The 16003-nt window shown below is 44.4% G+C and overlaps 1 protein-coding gene across 6 annotated transcripts in view; it reads left to right on the top strand.

Moving 5' to 3' along the window:
* ehbp1 (EH domain binding protein 1) overlaps positions 1-16003 on the top strand; it is a 118822-nt gene that overhangs the window by 98896 nt on the left and 3923 nt on the right. For 5 of the 6 annotated variants that reach the window (XM_081722280.1, XM_027017819.3, XM_027017818.3 and 2 more), the window contains 2 exons: positions 10561-10660; positions 11719-11792. In XM_081722280.1, the coding sequence (XP_081578406.1) occupies positions 10561-10660; positions 11719-11792 (174 nt within the window). Of the gene's footprint in view, positions 1-10560; positions 10661-11718; positions 11793-12972; positions 13019-16003 lie in introns of all 6 variants that reach the window. The other variant, XM_081722282.1, reaches the window with a different exon arrangement.

Here is a 16003-nt window from a genome sequence, read left to right as displayed (position 1 = left end):
GTTTGTCCTTAAGCAAACCTGAGAGGGGAGGGGATTTGGGGGGGGGGGGGGATGCCCGAATCCACAATGCAGATGTGGGAGAGGAGGCTAATACTGTTAACAGATCCATTACTCACTCAGCTTACTTCATTAAGTGAATTGGGTGGCAACCATGTTGGCCTTGTTGAAATGCGTGCAATATGACACTGCTCAAATTTGTTCCAACACATAGCCCGGGGGGGGCCCCAGTCCGCTAATAGACGGGGAGGGCCAAATTATGCAGAGTAACCAGGAGGGGCAAGTGACAGCATACACACAGGCAGTGCAACACTGCTATAGTGAGTTGTCGTAAATGTTCTTTTTCTCTTAATCAACAGTACTTTCATGGCCAGGTTCAACAATGTTTGTGTCACTGTTCTCATGTGCGCCTCTTCCTGTTGGCGATCCAAAAACAATCACGAGTTTCCTTGGGTTTTTTTTCTACAGAGGCCAGATTTGCATACTTTAGTGCGTCGAGCAATTATAATTCTTATTTAAACGAGTGAAAATATGCAAGCATTGTTTGAGCTATTATTGACTGAGTGTAGGTGATGCATCAAGGATTTAATTCATCAAATAAATCAAACAGAGGGAAAATGTAGAGGTTAAAAAAAGCATGTTAGCGTTGCAAGTAAGTCATGCTAGCTCGTTAGCTGAAGGTGGCTGGTTTAGCCCCCTGTCCCTCCAAATTAATTTTCCCTCTTCTATATTGGTAATAGAAACAGTAATATTAGTAATTGTTCTTATACATTAAAAAGTGTGTGTGTGTGTGTGTGTGTGTGTGTGTGTGTGTGTGTGTGTGTGTGTGTGTGTGTGTGTGTGTGTGTGTGTGTGTGTGAGAGAGAGAGAGAGAGAGAGAGAGAGAGAGAGAGAGAGAGAGAGAGTCTGGCTCATACTATAAAATAGAGAATGCTTAACAGAAAGGTAGAATGTAGGATGTTGATACTTTAACTTGAATTAAATAATGTTAAAACAAACGGAATTTTTCAGAAATGTTCTATTAATAAAAGCATTGCAGGCTTTGTTGGGCATTTCTATTGTGCTGATAGGAGTATTAGCAGTATTACGTCACTGCTGCAGTTTCTTAGAAACAAGAGCCCTTGTTCTTATGATGAAGAAAAAGAACTTTTTCCAGACCATTGTTGCATCGTGAAGTGTTTACAGCTGCCCTATTCTCAGAGTGAATGTGATACTATGATCCCTCACTTTGCTCTTATCTTTCTGCCATAAATAATAAAAAGAAAAAATGGCAACAAAGTCAGATAGCCATGTTAAGATTTAGGTTTTATTTTTGTCAGAAATGGCTGTAATGATTAGAGTCAAGCATAGTCAAGTCAGGGCTCGGGTACAGTATCCACGGGTCCAGCCGAACGCGTTCCATTTGGCCGCGTGGAGACTTTTGTTGGGGACTCCATGCGAACACAGATACATATGCATGGGTGCCTGCCTCTGTCCTGGAGGGTTCTCTTTTACACCCACCCCCATGCCAACAGGCCTCTGCGCTCTCAACTAATCAGTGCCTCAGATAGCTGCATTGTGGCCTTATGCAAATCTGTTTACATTGGAATACGGGACTGGAGGGATCCTGGGCCCGGGCTCCGCCGTTGAACGAAGAGAATACCCAAGGCCAACAAATAAATGAAAGTTTGCCCAAATCCGTCAGATAATGGGTACTGTGTTCAGACTAACCACGGAGGAGAGATAAACGCGGGGATTACTCGGGGGTTTTGCATCAGTTGCTTTCTGCTGGGTGGCCTCACTTGTCAAAAAGAGGGGAGGGGGAGGGGAGGAAAGAGAAGGTAGAAGAAAGAAAGAAAAAAACATTTAACACAAGCACATTCACATGGCGCACTGAGAGAAGGAGTGCGGCTAATTCCATCAAAGCTGCAGAAATCAAGTATTAATTTATTCTGTCCCCTCCCTCCTACCGTCGCCATTGTTACTTCGATTGTTGATCACTTCGGTAACATCTGGTCTCAGTCGCTTTTGGACGCCGGCTGGCGTCAAGCCGATGACCAGCCAAAAAAAAGGCAAAACCATAATAGCTTGGATGTTTCACACAGCTGATTTTTAATACCAAGCCTTTGGTTATAGAATAAACGTTGAAAGGTTTGTATTATTGCATGTCTCTTGGCTACAGTGGTAAACGTGTGTTGACCGTAACCCCAATACACAGTGCCCTGTTTTGTTAGAATACTAACAATCTTGACTCTGTTTGCTACATTTGGAAAAACTTTGTTGTTTTAGGTGTTTTAATTTAGTTCACATCTTTGAGAGCGTTACCAACCAATCTACAAATATCTTGACATCCAACTTCTCATACGGATTCCATACAGTAAGAATCCGTCTTCACGAGTGTTCCTGAATGTGTGTTTGGCAGGCCCGGCGCAGCCGGGAGCTTGTGAGAGTGTCTGGTGATGCCGAGATGTGCTGTTTGAATGGGGGACTTTGAGGGGCAGCAGATTATGACTTGATTATACCGTCTTCTCCCAGCTCTGGGCGAAATGAGCTGTTGACATTCTTTGGGGTCATCTCCCAAGATAGCAGGCCAACCACCAGGATTCACCCGATAAACCCATCCAACTAGACCTTTATCCATTTCACTACAACTAGGAAAGGTGGAGGAGAGATGAATACTGTTAACTTTGATGTGGTTAGCCACACCCCGACGCCCCACCACCAAGGGGTGGGGTTTGCGCCAAACCCCAGGGCCGTTAGCCAACGAAGGGGGCTGATGCCGAAATTATATTTGCACAGTTTTTGAGCAAACGCATGTCAACATGTTTTCAGACAGCTATTAAAGACTCGATCGGAAGCTGGGGAAACAGCAAGCAGACAGTCACGGGATTAACACCCTGTTTACCAACAGACGGCACGCTGGACCTCTGTGGCGTGTGCTTTAGCAGGGGGGTTACCAACAGACATCCATTTTCTGTGTTTTGCCATGTTCGCCACTGCTTGTTCTAGCCGTGGTGTTTGATTTTGCCGGTTGTGTTATTTGAAACCTGTTGTAGTTTTGCTGAAAACCAGCCCGAAAGTCACAGCAGTTTCATAACGAGCGATTTAACCGTTCCAAAGAGCTCTGGGATATCTTGTTGAAAAATAACTAATTTCGTACGTCATTTTGAAGTGTACTGACATGCTTGTTATATAATATGTCCACTCCTGGTGTATACGCTCCATCATGTATATACGAGAAAGAAACATAAATCAGGTACATAGCAAGTCTTCCATCTGATGACGTGTCAGGTTCTCTCCATCTTATTCAAAAAGCACACACCCCTCTGTAATGCCCTTGTGTAACGTGGGCTGGCACAGGGCCCTGCTGTGAGGCAGACCTGGAGCAGAGACAAAGGCACAATGTGGCAGGGAGCTTACCACCGACCGCTCACGCTGACGCTGGCGAACAGGGCAGCCATACATCCTGGCCTCTCCACTTCTGTCCCCATGCTAATGAACCGCCGACTCTGATCTTTCCTCCGCTCGCCATGTTTTCACCGACTTCAAGGACCACATGGCGCTAGCAAAATAAAGACGGCTAAATGAGGATTTTTAACGCTTTTTGTGTCGGCGGCTCGGAGCTTTTCAGCCGGGCGCGCTCATTTAATCTTCCCTCCGAGAAAGAAAGGGAGGAAAATGGAAGAAAGGGGAGAAAAAAGGTAAAATGTGCAACGAGGACTTCGAGGCGGCAGCACGGGAGGGGAGCACTGTTAGGGTATCGCCCGATTTCCTCTCCGGGCGAAGGGAGAGGAATAAAACGATCTCTAAATCACAAACATTCAAACAAATCTGTCGTCTTTGTTGATCAAATTCTTCTTTTTCCCAAAAAAAAAAAAAGGAATGTAAAAAAAAAGAACAAAAAACAAAGCAACAACTCGTTGTTAAATATCAAGAAACCTTCGCTAAAACTCAATAATATCACTGACGCGTCACACGGTCCACTTGAAAGATCTCGAACAAGGCTGAGAGATAAAGGGTGAAAGAACGGCCAGGCTTGGCCCAGACCCCAGCAGTCAGCCTGCCCCTCTCTTTAATAGCGTCATTCTCTATAAAAGCCACTGGGAAGCACCTCGCATTAGCTCTGGAGATCACTAGTTAATAGGATGATGTCTTTTAGCTTTTGTTATGAGATTATTAACCGGGATAGGTTTCTCTTCTCATCCGAGCCACGGCCTGGAGAGCCTGTTGAACACAAGTGCTAAAATGCGCCATCCCCTCCCCCACCTATATTGTCCTGGCCTCATATTGTCCAAGCCTTTTTAATGAAACACCTTTTTCCTGAGGGCTTCACCAGGTGATCTTTCTTTTAGCGCTCTCTCATCTGCCACTCGTGCAATATTAATTACCTGAAGTGTCCTGCTTTCTTCAAAGGCTCTTGAGTTCTGGCGCTGTGTTTAACATGGGCAAAGCTGGCCCAAAGTGAGAGAGCGAAAGAGAATGAAATGATAGTCAAAATAAGAATGAGACCCAGAGAATGAGATCTCTGGCTCCAGACCCTTGCCCATTAGCCAGTGAGGGTTAATTTATAGAACCTTATTTTCTGCTGTTCCTGGTTATTATATTATTTTAAGCATTAAGTCAAACACTGAAATGTGTCATTTTCTGTCTGCATTAAGCAGATCTTATTATCTTTGTAAGTAATAAAAAATTGAATAAATCATTATAAACTTGCTTTCTGAGAGATTAAAAAAAATTGTGTAAATGGACTTTAACTTATTAGGGAAATTACGTGTAAAATATTTAAATGACACCATATTCTGTCTGCACTATATTCTCTCTGTTTTGGTATTGTCTGATTGTTACTGTGGGTCACTGTTAGTGCATCGTCATAAACAGGCTGCCCTCACAGTTAATTTAAAATCAATAACACAGTTCAATGTTTACCACAAGAGTCCAGGAATATTTCACCTTCTGAGCGTCCCACATGTCGTCCTTTTTATCCATGTTTTGCGTCCATCCATCACTGTGCATCTCTTTAATATTTGGGCAGTGTAGCGCTGTGTTGTGTGGTGATGAGGAGTGTTATGGTTGTTTTGTAATGTAAACTGCCTGTCCGGGTCGTTGTGCTCCGAGCCAGGGAGAGATAGCAGCCAGCCTGCCCAGGGATTAAGGCAGGAGGTGCAGCCCTAGCTAGCCGATAGTCTGTCAGGTCGTGATAATGTTTATTGATTAAAAAAAAAAAAACAGTTTAATAGAGTGGGGGGTTGTGGACAGAGATGGACGTATTTGTGATTGCTGAAGGTTGACGGACAGCCAGACTAAAATTCATATTGCCTTTACCTTAGAGAGCGTGTGTGTGTGTGTGAGAGTGTGTGAAATATAGAATTTCAGGTAGGGAGAAAGAGTTGAGTTAGGTGAATTGAAAATAAATTTTCAGGTTAAATGTGGATAAAAAGAAAGAGAGGGAGAGAGAGAACTCTATTATGAAGAAGCTGTTTGTTTTACCCCTCCTGTGAGGGTTTCAGGGCTGAGGTGTCTTGGCTGTTAGCTCACGGACAAGGCTGTTTGCAGAGCGCGTGTTTGTGTTTCCGGCAGTGTGGGGACACATGAGAGAGACATATTAGAGGGAAAACCCCTATCTCTCTCCAGCCTCTCTCCTAACACACACTCAAACAATTACATGAAAGGATGGCACGATAACGCTGTATGTATAGCCAAGACTTTTCTCTCATTAAAACCGACTTTGTCCGTGTGTGTGTGTGTGTGTGTGTGTGTGTGTGTTTCTCTCCCCGCAGTGTAAGGGTTCTTATGGTTATGAATTCTTTTTCTTAAGCCGCAAAGCAAGCAACAGTAGGTCAATAATACCGCGGGCAATTCAAATCTTTGTCGTGGGAGGCTTGAAGCCATAGTTGGTGAATTAAACGCTAAAAGCTCTGTTCACAAACACATTCAACGCACACAGATATGTCAGCGTGGTGTAATGCACACAGACTTCTGCTCTTGAGCCAATCGTAAGACTCCTGCTACTGAAAAAGCATGTCAAATTCTTTTTGTGGAATTTTATAGAGATTAAATGATTTCCCATACAAGTCCCGTGGTGAAGCCCCTCCATCCAATGATTGATTTCCTGCAGCAAGAATAATAATAATTATAATAATAGCGATGTGTGCAATTGCACTATTTTTTTTTTTTTATTATTATGATTTTGTACGATAAGGCTGGTCACTGAAGAAGATCAAACGCCCAGCCTTTCTTGTTATTTTGTAAAGCGGTAATATGCCTTGTTGCTTTCTTGGTCTCCGTGGTCACTTAGAAGATCAGTGGCATGGAGGGGAAGAGCTTCGCGCTTAACCAGTTTGGCATAAATAAGTGAAAATGTGTTCTGTCTATTTTGAAACTAGTGATGGGCCTCCTTAACCACAATGGCTGCCGCTTTATCCTGAGATTAGGTATTGTGCTTAAAGCAAAACTGGCTTCCCTCAGCCGGGCCCAGGGCTACTGCTGCCCTTTCATTTCACGCTAACAAGACTTCTCCATGCCACAGCCCCACTCTAAGTAATTAAATCAATCCTTTTGTACCTAGCGCACCCCCCCTCCCCCCACTGACGGGCAAGGGCCTGATTGTTCCCTTCATGCATATTCAGAAAGACTCTTGCCGACAGACCTTTAATGAGGTCCTACTCACTCGCACAAAACAATGTTCATCTTGTTCTTTTTCGTTTTTCCATTTCTGATTTTTCTTTTTTTCCTCCTCTCGGTGGAGCTCCTCACAGCAGCTGAGCACAGATGCAGCACACACTGAAGGACTGTCCAACCCTCTTAAAAGAAATGTTAAGAAAGTGTCTGCTGCAAAGAAGTTGAAATTTGGGCCTTAAAACTCCGATAGACAAATTGGATTACTGTGCATTGGATTAAAAAGAAAATGGTCGGATAAGAAACGAGAAGAGCTTGCTGTGATCATAGGATTTAATAATCTCCCCCCCCCCCCCAACAGAGTAAAGAAACTTAGTTAGAAAACCTCACTACATTCGACATTACTACTCACTACAGTTGAAAGATTATCTAAACCAAGTGAGGGGAAAAAAGGTAAATTAAACAAAAATGACAACCAGAGCATTTCCCATACTGGGAATGTTCAATTATGTTCAAATTTGTGTGGTTTATTTATTTTTATTGTTTTGCAAATGTCTGAACAGGAATGCCTTTAAATTCACATCATTCATTTGCCTTGTTATCACTATAAATAAAGTTGAAAGGCATGTTTGTTTTGATGCATGCACTCAGTGTGTTTTAGTGCATGGTAACCTCCAGGATCATTCAAAGAAAAGAGATACATAAAACACATTATGTACTGTGAAATGTAATATAATATGCAAAACACGAATCCTAAATATAAGGACACAAAACATGAATCCTAAATGCAGCTGAACAAACTTTCTATTTAGTTCAGAAATGTTCATAAGGGTTTTAGACTGTGTGTATGCACGCTATAGCTGAGAGTTGGTAATCAGTAAAGGATAGCCGGGAAAAGGCAACAATGTGTAGTATGAGGGGATTTCATTAATGCTATCTGGTTTAAATGTAACAGTGGCTGTGATGGTTATCTTAATCTTATTTGGCTATAGAGGCTAGTTCACCCAGACACGGCCGTAAACCCTCAGGCCAACCAGCCAAGACTGCCTGCCTGCAGTGTGTGTGTGTGTGTGTGTGTGTGTGTGTGTGTGGGTGAGTGAGAGAGAGATAGATTTCTTGCATGTATGTATTTTGAGGAAGTGTGTATTTGTGCATTACCTTGCTGCAGTGAATAGGCAAGGTCATTGGCGGTGATTAGTGAAAGATAGGAAAGAATGCGCAGGCATGTTAAATCCCTTGTAAGGAGATAGGAGTGAATTGTATTTTTTAGAGGACAAAATCGATTACTGTAAACTTGCTGCCTCAAGATTTTTATGTGGAAAATAATTTCAATGTATATCTATTTTTTTTATTGTTTTTCTTCTTCCATGTCTTAAAAGTTTTTATTTTTGTTTTTATGTAAACAAAAAATACTTAAGATCCTGCTTGTTGTAGAATAATCCAGTGTATTAAATATTATTAGATGTGGAGAACATATATTCTTTCATAATATATATATATATATTTGTTTGTTTGTTTGTTTACTTATTTATGTGTTGTCCCTCAAGCCATGAGGGAACATGACCTGAAGTGATAAATGTGATATTTGGCAGCGCAGTCCAGTGCCAAATATTATGTGGAAGAAGAAAAATGCATCTCCCTGTGGCAAACCAAACAGGAGAAGCAGGAACCAGGGGAGGAATTCCAGCTTCTCCTGCTGGCCCTGGGTCAGAACCTGCTAGGGTCAAAGGTCAAGTCTTGGCGATGTTGGCAGACGGACAGCGGTGTGTGTAGGCATGTATGGGTGTTTGTGGGTGCGTGTGTCTGTCTGTGACTACATGACACAAAATAAGGAGTTGGAGAGCCCTTTTTGCTGACCTAGCTCAGTCTACACACACACACACACACACAACGCTGCTCTGGCTTCAGCCTCTGTGATGCGTCTCCTAATCCACGCCTTCCTTCCAGTGTCACACAGGCTTAATATTACCATTTATTATTTGCTTGTTTCATTTGGCTGTGTGGAGCTACAATGACCTGTCACTGAACACTTTATCCCTCCTGAGCCATGCTATTTAAAAGTTGACTACAGTAATCCAAGCCCTGATTCCCAAATCCCAGTCCTCCCCCATTCTCTCTCTCGCTCTCTCTCTCTCTCTCTCTCTCTGTCTCTCAGTCTTCGTCGTCATCAAATAAAAAAAAATTACACACATCTGGCTCTGGCAGACACGAGAGCCGCTCCTCAGTGGAGGGCCAGGGTAAGGGGGCGGAGCTGGCGTGGGCTTTGTTGTGCCCGGCAGATTTGTGCCTCGTCACATGACTAGAGTCAGTGTCACATGGTGCCTGCTAAGTAAAGCGAGGGAGAAGGAAAAAGACATGTCACTCTGTCAGCGTTCTCAAGCCCCCAACAGACACACATGCTACAGCAAACTAATTCCAGAGTCTTCAGTACCAGTGCACCAGTTCCATTTTATTTGGAGTTATTGAACATTTCATAGACCATTTTATGACGAGCAGCGTGACGTGTGTGTGACCGTAACTTCCTGAAAAAAAGAGCCCCAAAAACAAGAGTAGGGGACCCCCGTCGCCCCATTTGACTTTGGTGACTGAGCGCGGCACCTGTGAACGACTGTTATCGGAGGGTGCTCTAGGACGTCTCCGTCTCCCACGGCAACCCCGAGACCACTCTTTCTAATGGCGGGACCCGGGCTGAGATGCTTGTTCTGTTTCTGACGCTCTCAGACGCTGGCGGGCATCAGGCACTGATGAAGCAGGCAGGTGATTACATGAGGTGCTCTCATCTCCAATCCGCTTTCATTCCCCTTTAAAACAAATAGTTAGTGTCGCTGAGGCGTTTAGGACGGGGTCCCCCGCCTCAGGTTTATGAATGGGCTGCTGCACTTGTGAATGTACCTGCTCTGTGTGCTTTGACCGTGTTTGACACGCGAAACTGGTCAGCTGGAGAATTTGAGCAGTTGAAAAGAAACAACTGCACTGGCAGATTCTTCCATATTTAAACATAAAGTCCTTTTAATGAATGTGCACGTTATTTGAAGAAAGCTTTAATTGTTTTCTAAGTTATTGTAGCCATTGACCACAGGCTTCACCAGTGCTCTGTATTATTGAATTTATAGCCTCTGCCTCAAGGTGCATCCCTTGCATGTGTTGGGATGGGTGTGGCTTCATCTGCACATATGGGAGTAGGGGTGGCCTCACCTACGCACGTCAGATTAGGTGTGGGCTTAGCTGCACGTGTGGGGATGAGTGCGGGCTCGCCTGCACGCCCCACTGAAGTGGTCACTTGGCTCCTGTTTTGAAGCACTTTGCACATAATACACCTCTGGTCTGAAGAGTGTGGGTATCGCTCGGTCCTAAAGCAACAAAAAGTGTTAAACCCAGCAGGTGTGGGAGCATAACTAACGGCCCATAATCCTGCCACCTAATCTGGCCCTGCCTCTGTTTTACTGACAATACCATCTTGCGAAGCGTCTAATATGCTGCACGTGGCCGTGTGTGGCTGAGAAACGGCCTGCTGTGCGTCACTCGTGGTGGTGGAGAAGTGTGAAGAGCGCTTAAGTCAGACAGCAGTTTTATGTTTTTGTTTTAGCAAATAAAGAGCATGTGATTGACACAAAGATACACACTGAAATTAGAAAGGCTCATTGCACACCTGCTTCACCATAAAGGCAGGATGGCTGCAAGATACACGCCATCACCAACCTGTCACGTATGGCTTTATAATACATGAAACCAGTCATTCTCCTGACTTTAAAGATCTTATGTTGTTGAATATGTTAATAATAAGTCATCATGAATTTTGCTTCCGTTGCTCAGTGTGTACCGCACTGTTTTGGACACCCACACCAGTGTTGAATTGTTTGTTGGTGCTATGAGCAGCCCTCGCGGTACACAGTGTGACAGCCATGACTGAGGAGCTCTGATGCGTGTCCACTCATCTGTCTGTGTGTGTGTTTACATTTACTCTTACAGGCAAGAATAAGGAGGAGGAGGAGGCGATGATGCAGGAGTGGTTCACACTGGTCAATAAGAAGAATGCCCTGATCCGTCGCCAAAATCAGCTGTCGCTGCTGTGAGTTCCTGCTTGTTCTCTCCCTCTTCCTCTCTTCCTGTCTCTCTCTCTCTCTCTCTCTCTTCCCCCCCACTCACTCTTTCTGCTCTTCTTTCTCTCTGTCTTGTTGAAGTGTTAGTCCCTGTGTACTGTACTGTTTAGAGCCCTCCACTTCAGACCCCCAGGGGACTCTGGCCCAAGAACAAGGTCAACTGGTAAAGGGAACTCTGGTCCATCTGGAGAAAAAGCTGGTCACATGACTGTTCTAATGAAATTCACTGCCTTATTATTCTATCCATTAGCTGAATTGGATTGATCAGTTGATACCATTCTGACGTGATGATTATTTAAGTTAATTTGCGTTATTTTCAAAACCATTGGCAAGCATTAGGTAAATTTATGACAAACGGCTATTGTTTTAAATGTGGCATAATATGCGTTTGAATCTGACTTGTGTGAATTGATTATTGCATAATGTTACACGCCTTGTAGCATCTGACAAAGAAATAGTAAGTCATTTGTGATCTGTCTCTTCCTTTGAATGTTCAAATTGGACACAATAAATGGGGGGCCGCTTTTTATGAGAGAGACAGAGAGAGAGAGAGAGAGAGAGAGAGCTTCTCAGCCCTCGCAAATGAGAGATTGGAGTATTCTAATCACATTATATCACTAGAGAGGAAAACCGTTTTAAGTGGCCAATTAAAAGGGTCTTTTTCATTATTTTTTATGTCTGTCAATTTGCTCTTTGTTGCCGAACAGGCAGATTCTATTAGAGGCCACAAGGAGCTAATTTCCAATACATTTGAAAGAGGTGAAATTAAATTTGCCCATTGATACCCCCTCTCTCTCCCTCTTATTACCCCCCACCCCCAGTCGTCGCTGGCTCCAGTCCGGCGTCCTGCCACCCCAAGCTGCGTTCCCAGCTTCCCTACGCCGTGCGGGTGTCACTTATTCGCAGTAGATTAATGCAAAGCAGCAAGGTGTTGGGCGAGTGCTTAAATCAATGTTTATTAAAGGTTTCTTTAAGTGTTTAATGATTTAGTAATTAACATATTGATGAACTTTTACAACTGGCCCAGGGAGAGGGAGCATGATCTGGAGAGACGCTTCGAGCTGCTGAACCGGGAGCTGAGAGCAATGCTGGCGATTGAAGGTAAGCGAGAGAACGAGGAGAGGATTTAGGAACGGGGGAGGGGTTTGGGGGGCGCGCGCAACGTGGCGAATGTGAGCAACTCCTGGCTCTTGCATTTTCCTCCTCCTGTGCTTCATCCCTCATTGTTTTAATAATAGTATTTTTGGCACTTGTTTCTCCACTTTATAAGCTTTTGTTTTACCCCCCGTATTGGATTTCGAGTCCAAGTGTCCGTGTTTGCCGCGCGAGTCTCGAGTTTTACTGCAGCGCGTACGCTTGCACATCGATGGCGTGCCTGTGCGAGTGACCGGGCGCTGCAAGGAATGGGCCACGTTTGTCATCTTTTTGAGCGCGTGTTCCCCAAGCAGGAAAAGAAGGCTGGCAAAAAAAAAAAAGGCCTGTTGTGTGGTATCAAAGTTGTCTGTTTAACTTTAATCCCTCTCACTGTGTCACCCTTCTCACAAAATGAACCTTTCTCAATCAATGCAAATTGATTTTGCTATTCGATGGTGACCCTTGCACCCCTTGGCTAGCCATGGTAATTTCTTTCTGCACCTGATAAGCTACCTGATCCATCATAAATCAATTCTAATTAGTTTGAGGGGGTTGACTGTGGACATGCATAGCCAAGCAGAGCGCTAGCTCCACCCTGTGTGGTTGTATTTCTGCTCCACACAGGCTCCGCCCCTACCTGCCTTCCTCTCCAGCTTCACACCGACGTGAAGCATAAGATGCATGTCGCAAACGCAGCTCTCCCATGTTTCGCTTTTGGAATACGGTGCAAGAAGAGAAGTTCCTGTCATAATTTTCTTTTTCCCCTAAAAGATGCATTGGAAGTGATGCTTATTTCTCTGTGTACCTTTTTCATGTCTGCGGCCTGCCAAGCAGGTGCCGCTACTTCTGGTGAGACAGTGCGGTTGTCATGCAGGTCATCTCATATCAAACAGTGATGCTACAAAATGAAGCAGCCAGTACTAATATTGAATTTATTCTCAGAATGTGTCTTTTTAAACAGGCTCTATATTTATCAAGGTGATTCCACTAGTCCCCCAAACCCATCAACCCGTATAGTGAAAACTTGTTGCATTTTTATCGGCCATGGGTACATTTCTCTCTCCCTCAACTCCCTCAACTGTCTTCCTCTGTGTGTGTGTGTGTCTCTCTCTCTCTCTCTCTCTCCCCCCCCCCCCCTCCCCCCCAGGCACGGGGCTTTTCTTCGCTGTGGCAGTGATAGTTCTGAGCTGCTGGTGAGGGCAGCATGCGCATCACTTTCTTATTTGGTGCTCCAACAGGTCCTTTCACAGCCAGCCAATGCAGACAGGTCATTTCTGATTTGGTTGGCTGGCTGATGACAGTAGTAATAGAGACCACTGGTGTGTACACACACACACACACACACACACACGCGCGCAGGCACACACACATTTTCCTGTCTCTCTCTCTCTCTCTCTCTCTCATATAAAGTACAGACACTTCATCTGCTGTGTGAGCTGATATGGTGTGTGTAAGTGCAGGGCCCAGGTAAGATTCACCTTTACCTCAGTGCAGCATAAAGAGTGAACACACTGATGTGTGGTAATGATGCACTGCGCTTGTCTGGTAATGATGCACAGTAATGTTTGGTTATGGAGACCACGTGTTGTGTGGTAATGATGTTCGTCTTGTTACCGTCCTGTAAACTCTTTTTCAATTTATTCCTCAGAAGGTGAATCACAGATCACATTTCATGTTTAAAATACAGATGTCATTTCATAACACTATTTTGAATTGGTATTAAGCCCAAGTCTTTCAGGAAATCAGGTAAGGCTGAAAGAAAGATGCGCGCACGCGCGCACACACACACACACACACACACACACACACACACACACACACACGCGGGAGGGGTGGGTCTTGAACAAAGGCCAACTGACAACATGGGGAAGATTCAGGCGGGGAGGGTTTTCCATGCCGAGTGTTAATGTCTAGTAAATGAGAACCTGCTCTTTGGTATTCTGGATTTACAGGCAACTTTATGGAGTGGGTAAAGAAACCCTGGGGATTGAATGTGGCCTTCTACAATATGCCATGGTTCTTACTTCTCTGCTTCCAAATTGATCCTTTTTGCCCTTTTTTATCAGCCTGCCATAGTCACACACACTCCCTCATGTGCACGCGCGTACACACGCACACACACACACACACACACACACACACACACACACACTCTCTCTCTCTCTCTCTCTGTCCATCTCTTTCTCAGTTCAGACGTGGCGCACTCCGTGTTATTTGAAAGTGGACGCTCCTCTCTTAAAGGGATTTATGCATAGGTGCCCTATTTTTTTGTTGTTCCGGTTTTATATGATAAGCTTTTTTATATGTTTCAAATCAATATGTAATCCTGTGCAGGAGCTTATCCCCCCAACAACCCCATTTGTAAATCTATGTGTGCTTTGTTGGCCTCCCAGACTGCTGTATTCGCTGGATTGATTAGGTGCAGTGCTAGAATCCTGTCAAATGGCCAGCTTTGATGATGTTGCAAACTCTTTCAAGATTGCTACTTGACTGGAACTGCAGATAAGACAGGATGACAATTCCTCCTTTTTTTTGCACTATCCACAAAAAAAAGCAAAAGAAATCTGTTTATTTCCATTCCAGTGTAGATTTCAGGCATGTTTGTAAAGGTTTGAGCAGTTTCTTTTTCCAGGGGAATTTTATACTCTTAAAAAAGGATCCTTTTATACTAGTCTCTTGTCATTTCTTTCTTATTATGGTCATCCAATCTTTACTGCATTTAGCTTAATTTGTTTTCATATATATATATATATATATATATATATATATATATACACACACACACACACACACACTTTCATTCCTTGAAAGTCTGAATGTTCTGTCAGGAAGTTCTTCTACTGTCTTAAGGGATCAGCGCCTGGTGTCCCTCTCCTGGCTTTAGGGCCTGGTGACCATGTGTTTTCCAACTCCAGCTTTAGGTCTTTGCGCCTTGCCCTCCACTGTTGTGCGGCCCCTGGCAACAGGTTTGTGGCTGTGTTCTAGACCTAATGCCCGCACACAGCTTACACACTACAGGAGTCAACAGCAGAGACCACAGTATGGATGACATTGTGTGTTAGTGGGTGATTGCACATAACTTTATTCTAACTTAGAAATGATCAAATTTCTTTGAAATAATTCATTTCGTTTGTTTTGACACATTATCTTGGAGAATTACAGTCGGTTGGTGTCATTTTTCTTTTTTTGCTTGTTTGCTGTTTTAAGTGAGAAGATACGAGTCTTTGCGGCTTCAGGTAGGGCCCTGCAGTCTCAGGGTAAATGAAGGAGCAGCGTTGGAGACCATTTTCCTGCCAGCTTCTCCCCCCTTGAGGCATGAGTCATGTTGGGCATTGTGTTGGGCCATGGTTGGCCCATGGTTGGCCCACGTCCAGTGGCGCCTCACGCCGCCACTCAGAGCCCGCCGCACCTCTGCTGTAATAAGAGCAAGTCTTTGCTCTGGATTCCACCAACCTTACTCACTTCCTGTTTTTAGCAAAGGAAAGGTAGTTTTTCTCTGGAAGGGAGAAAAAGAAAAAAAAAAGACAGACGCAAGCTCTCCGACGGCCCCCGAAAGTCTCGTCTTGCCTTCTTGCATGCCAAAACAAGGAGGAGAGTGCAGCCGTGTGTTGGCTGTGAAATTTGGGGGAATATTAAAGTGACGTACTGGGAAGAAGCTCTCTTCCTCGGAGAGGCGCGGAGCAGTTTGCTCTCCTGAATGCATTGGGCTTGGGAGGAGGGTCATGGGGATTTGAACCAGTGCATTCTTGTGTGGCTTCAGAGGACTCACATGGTTACCGTTGGTGTGCATTGTTAGGGTTATCTGAATAAGCACCAACCATGTGAGCTTTGACGTGATTGCCCAGGGCAACGAAGAAACGGGTGTGTGTGTGTGTGTGTGTGTGTGTGTTTGGGGGGTGGGGGGTAATCCAAAAAGGATTGCGCGCGCGCACACACCTCGCTTGCTTCCCTCTCTTCTTTTCCCCTCCTTTCGCCTCTTCTTTCCTCCTTTCTGTTCTTTGAGGTTTGGGGGTGTTGGTAGCGCCCGTGAGTGGCTATGATGATTACACATATTTTCCTCTCTTTCTTTCGCTCATTCTTTCTCCCTTTCTTTGCTTGGCTGTCGTTAGGAAGGTTGCTGAGGTGGGGTAGAGTGAGAGTGAGAGAGCTGAAGTCTTTGCTTGTTTGCTCACCCACGT

The sequence above is a fragment of the Electrophorus electricus genome, chromosome 10, assembly GCF_041902795.1.
Source record: "Electrophorus electricus isolate QZ-2024a chromosome 10, ASM4190279v1, whole genome shotgun sequence".
Taxonomy (NCBI): domain Eukaryota; kingdom Metazoa; phylum Chordata; class Actinopteri; order Gymnotiformes; family Gymnotidae; genus Electrophorus; species Electrophorus electricus.
Note: the sequence above shows the minus strand (reverse complement) of the source record. Positions and strands in the feature narration are given on the sequence as shown.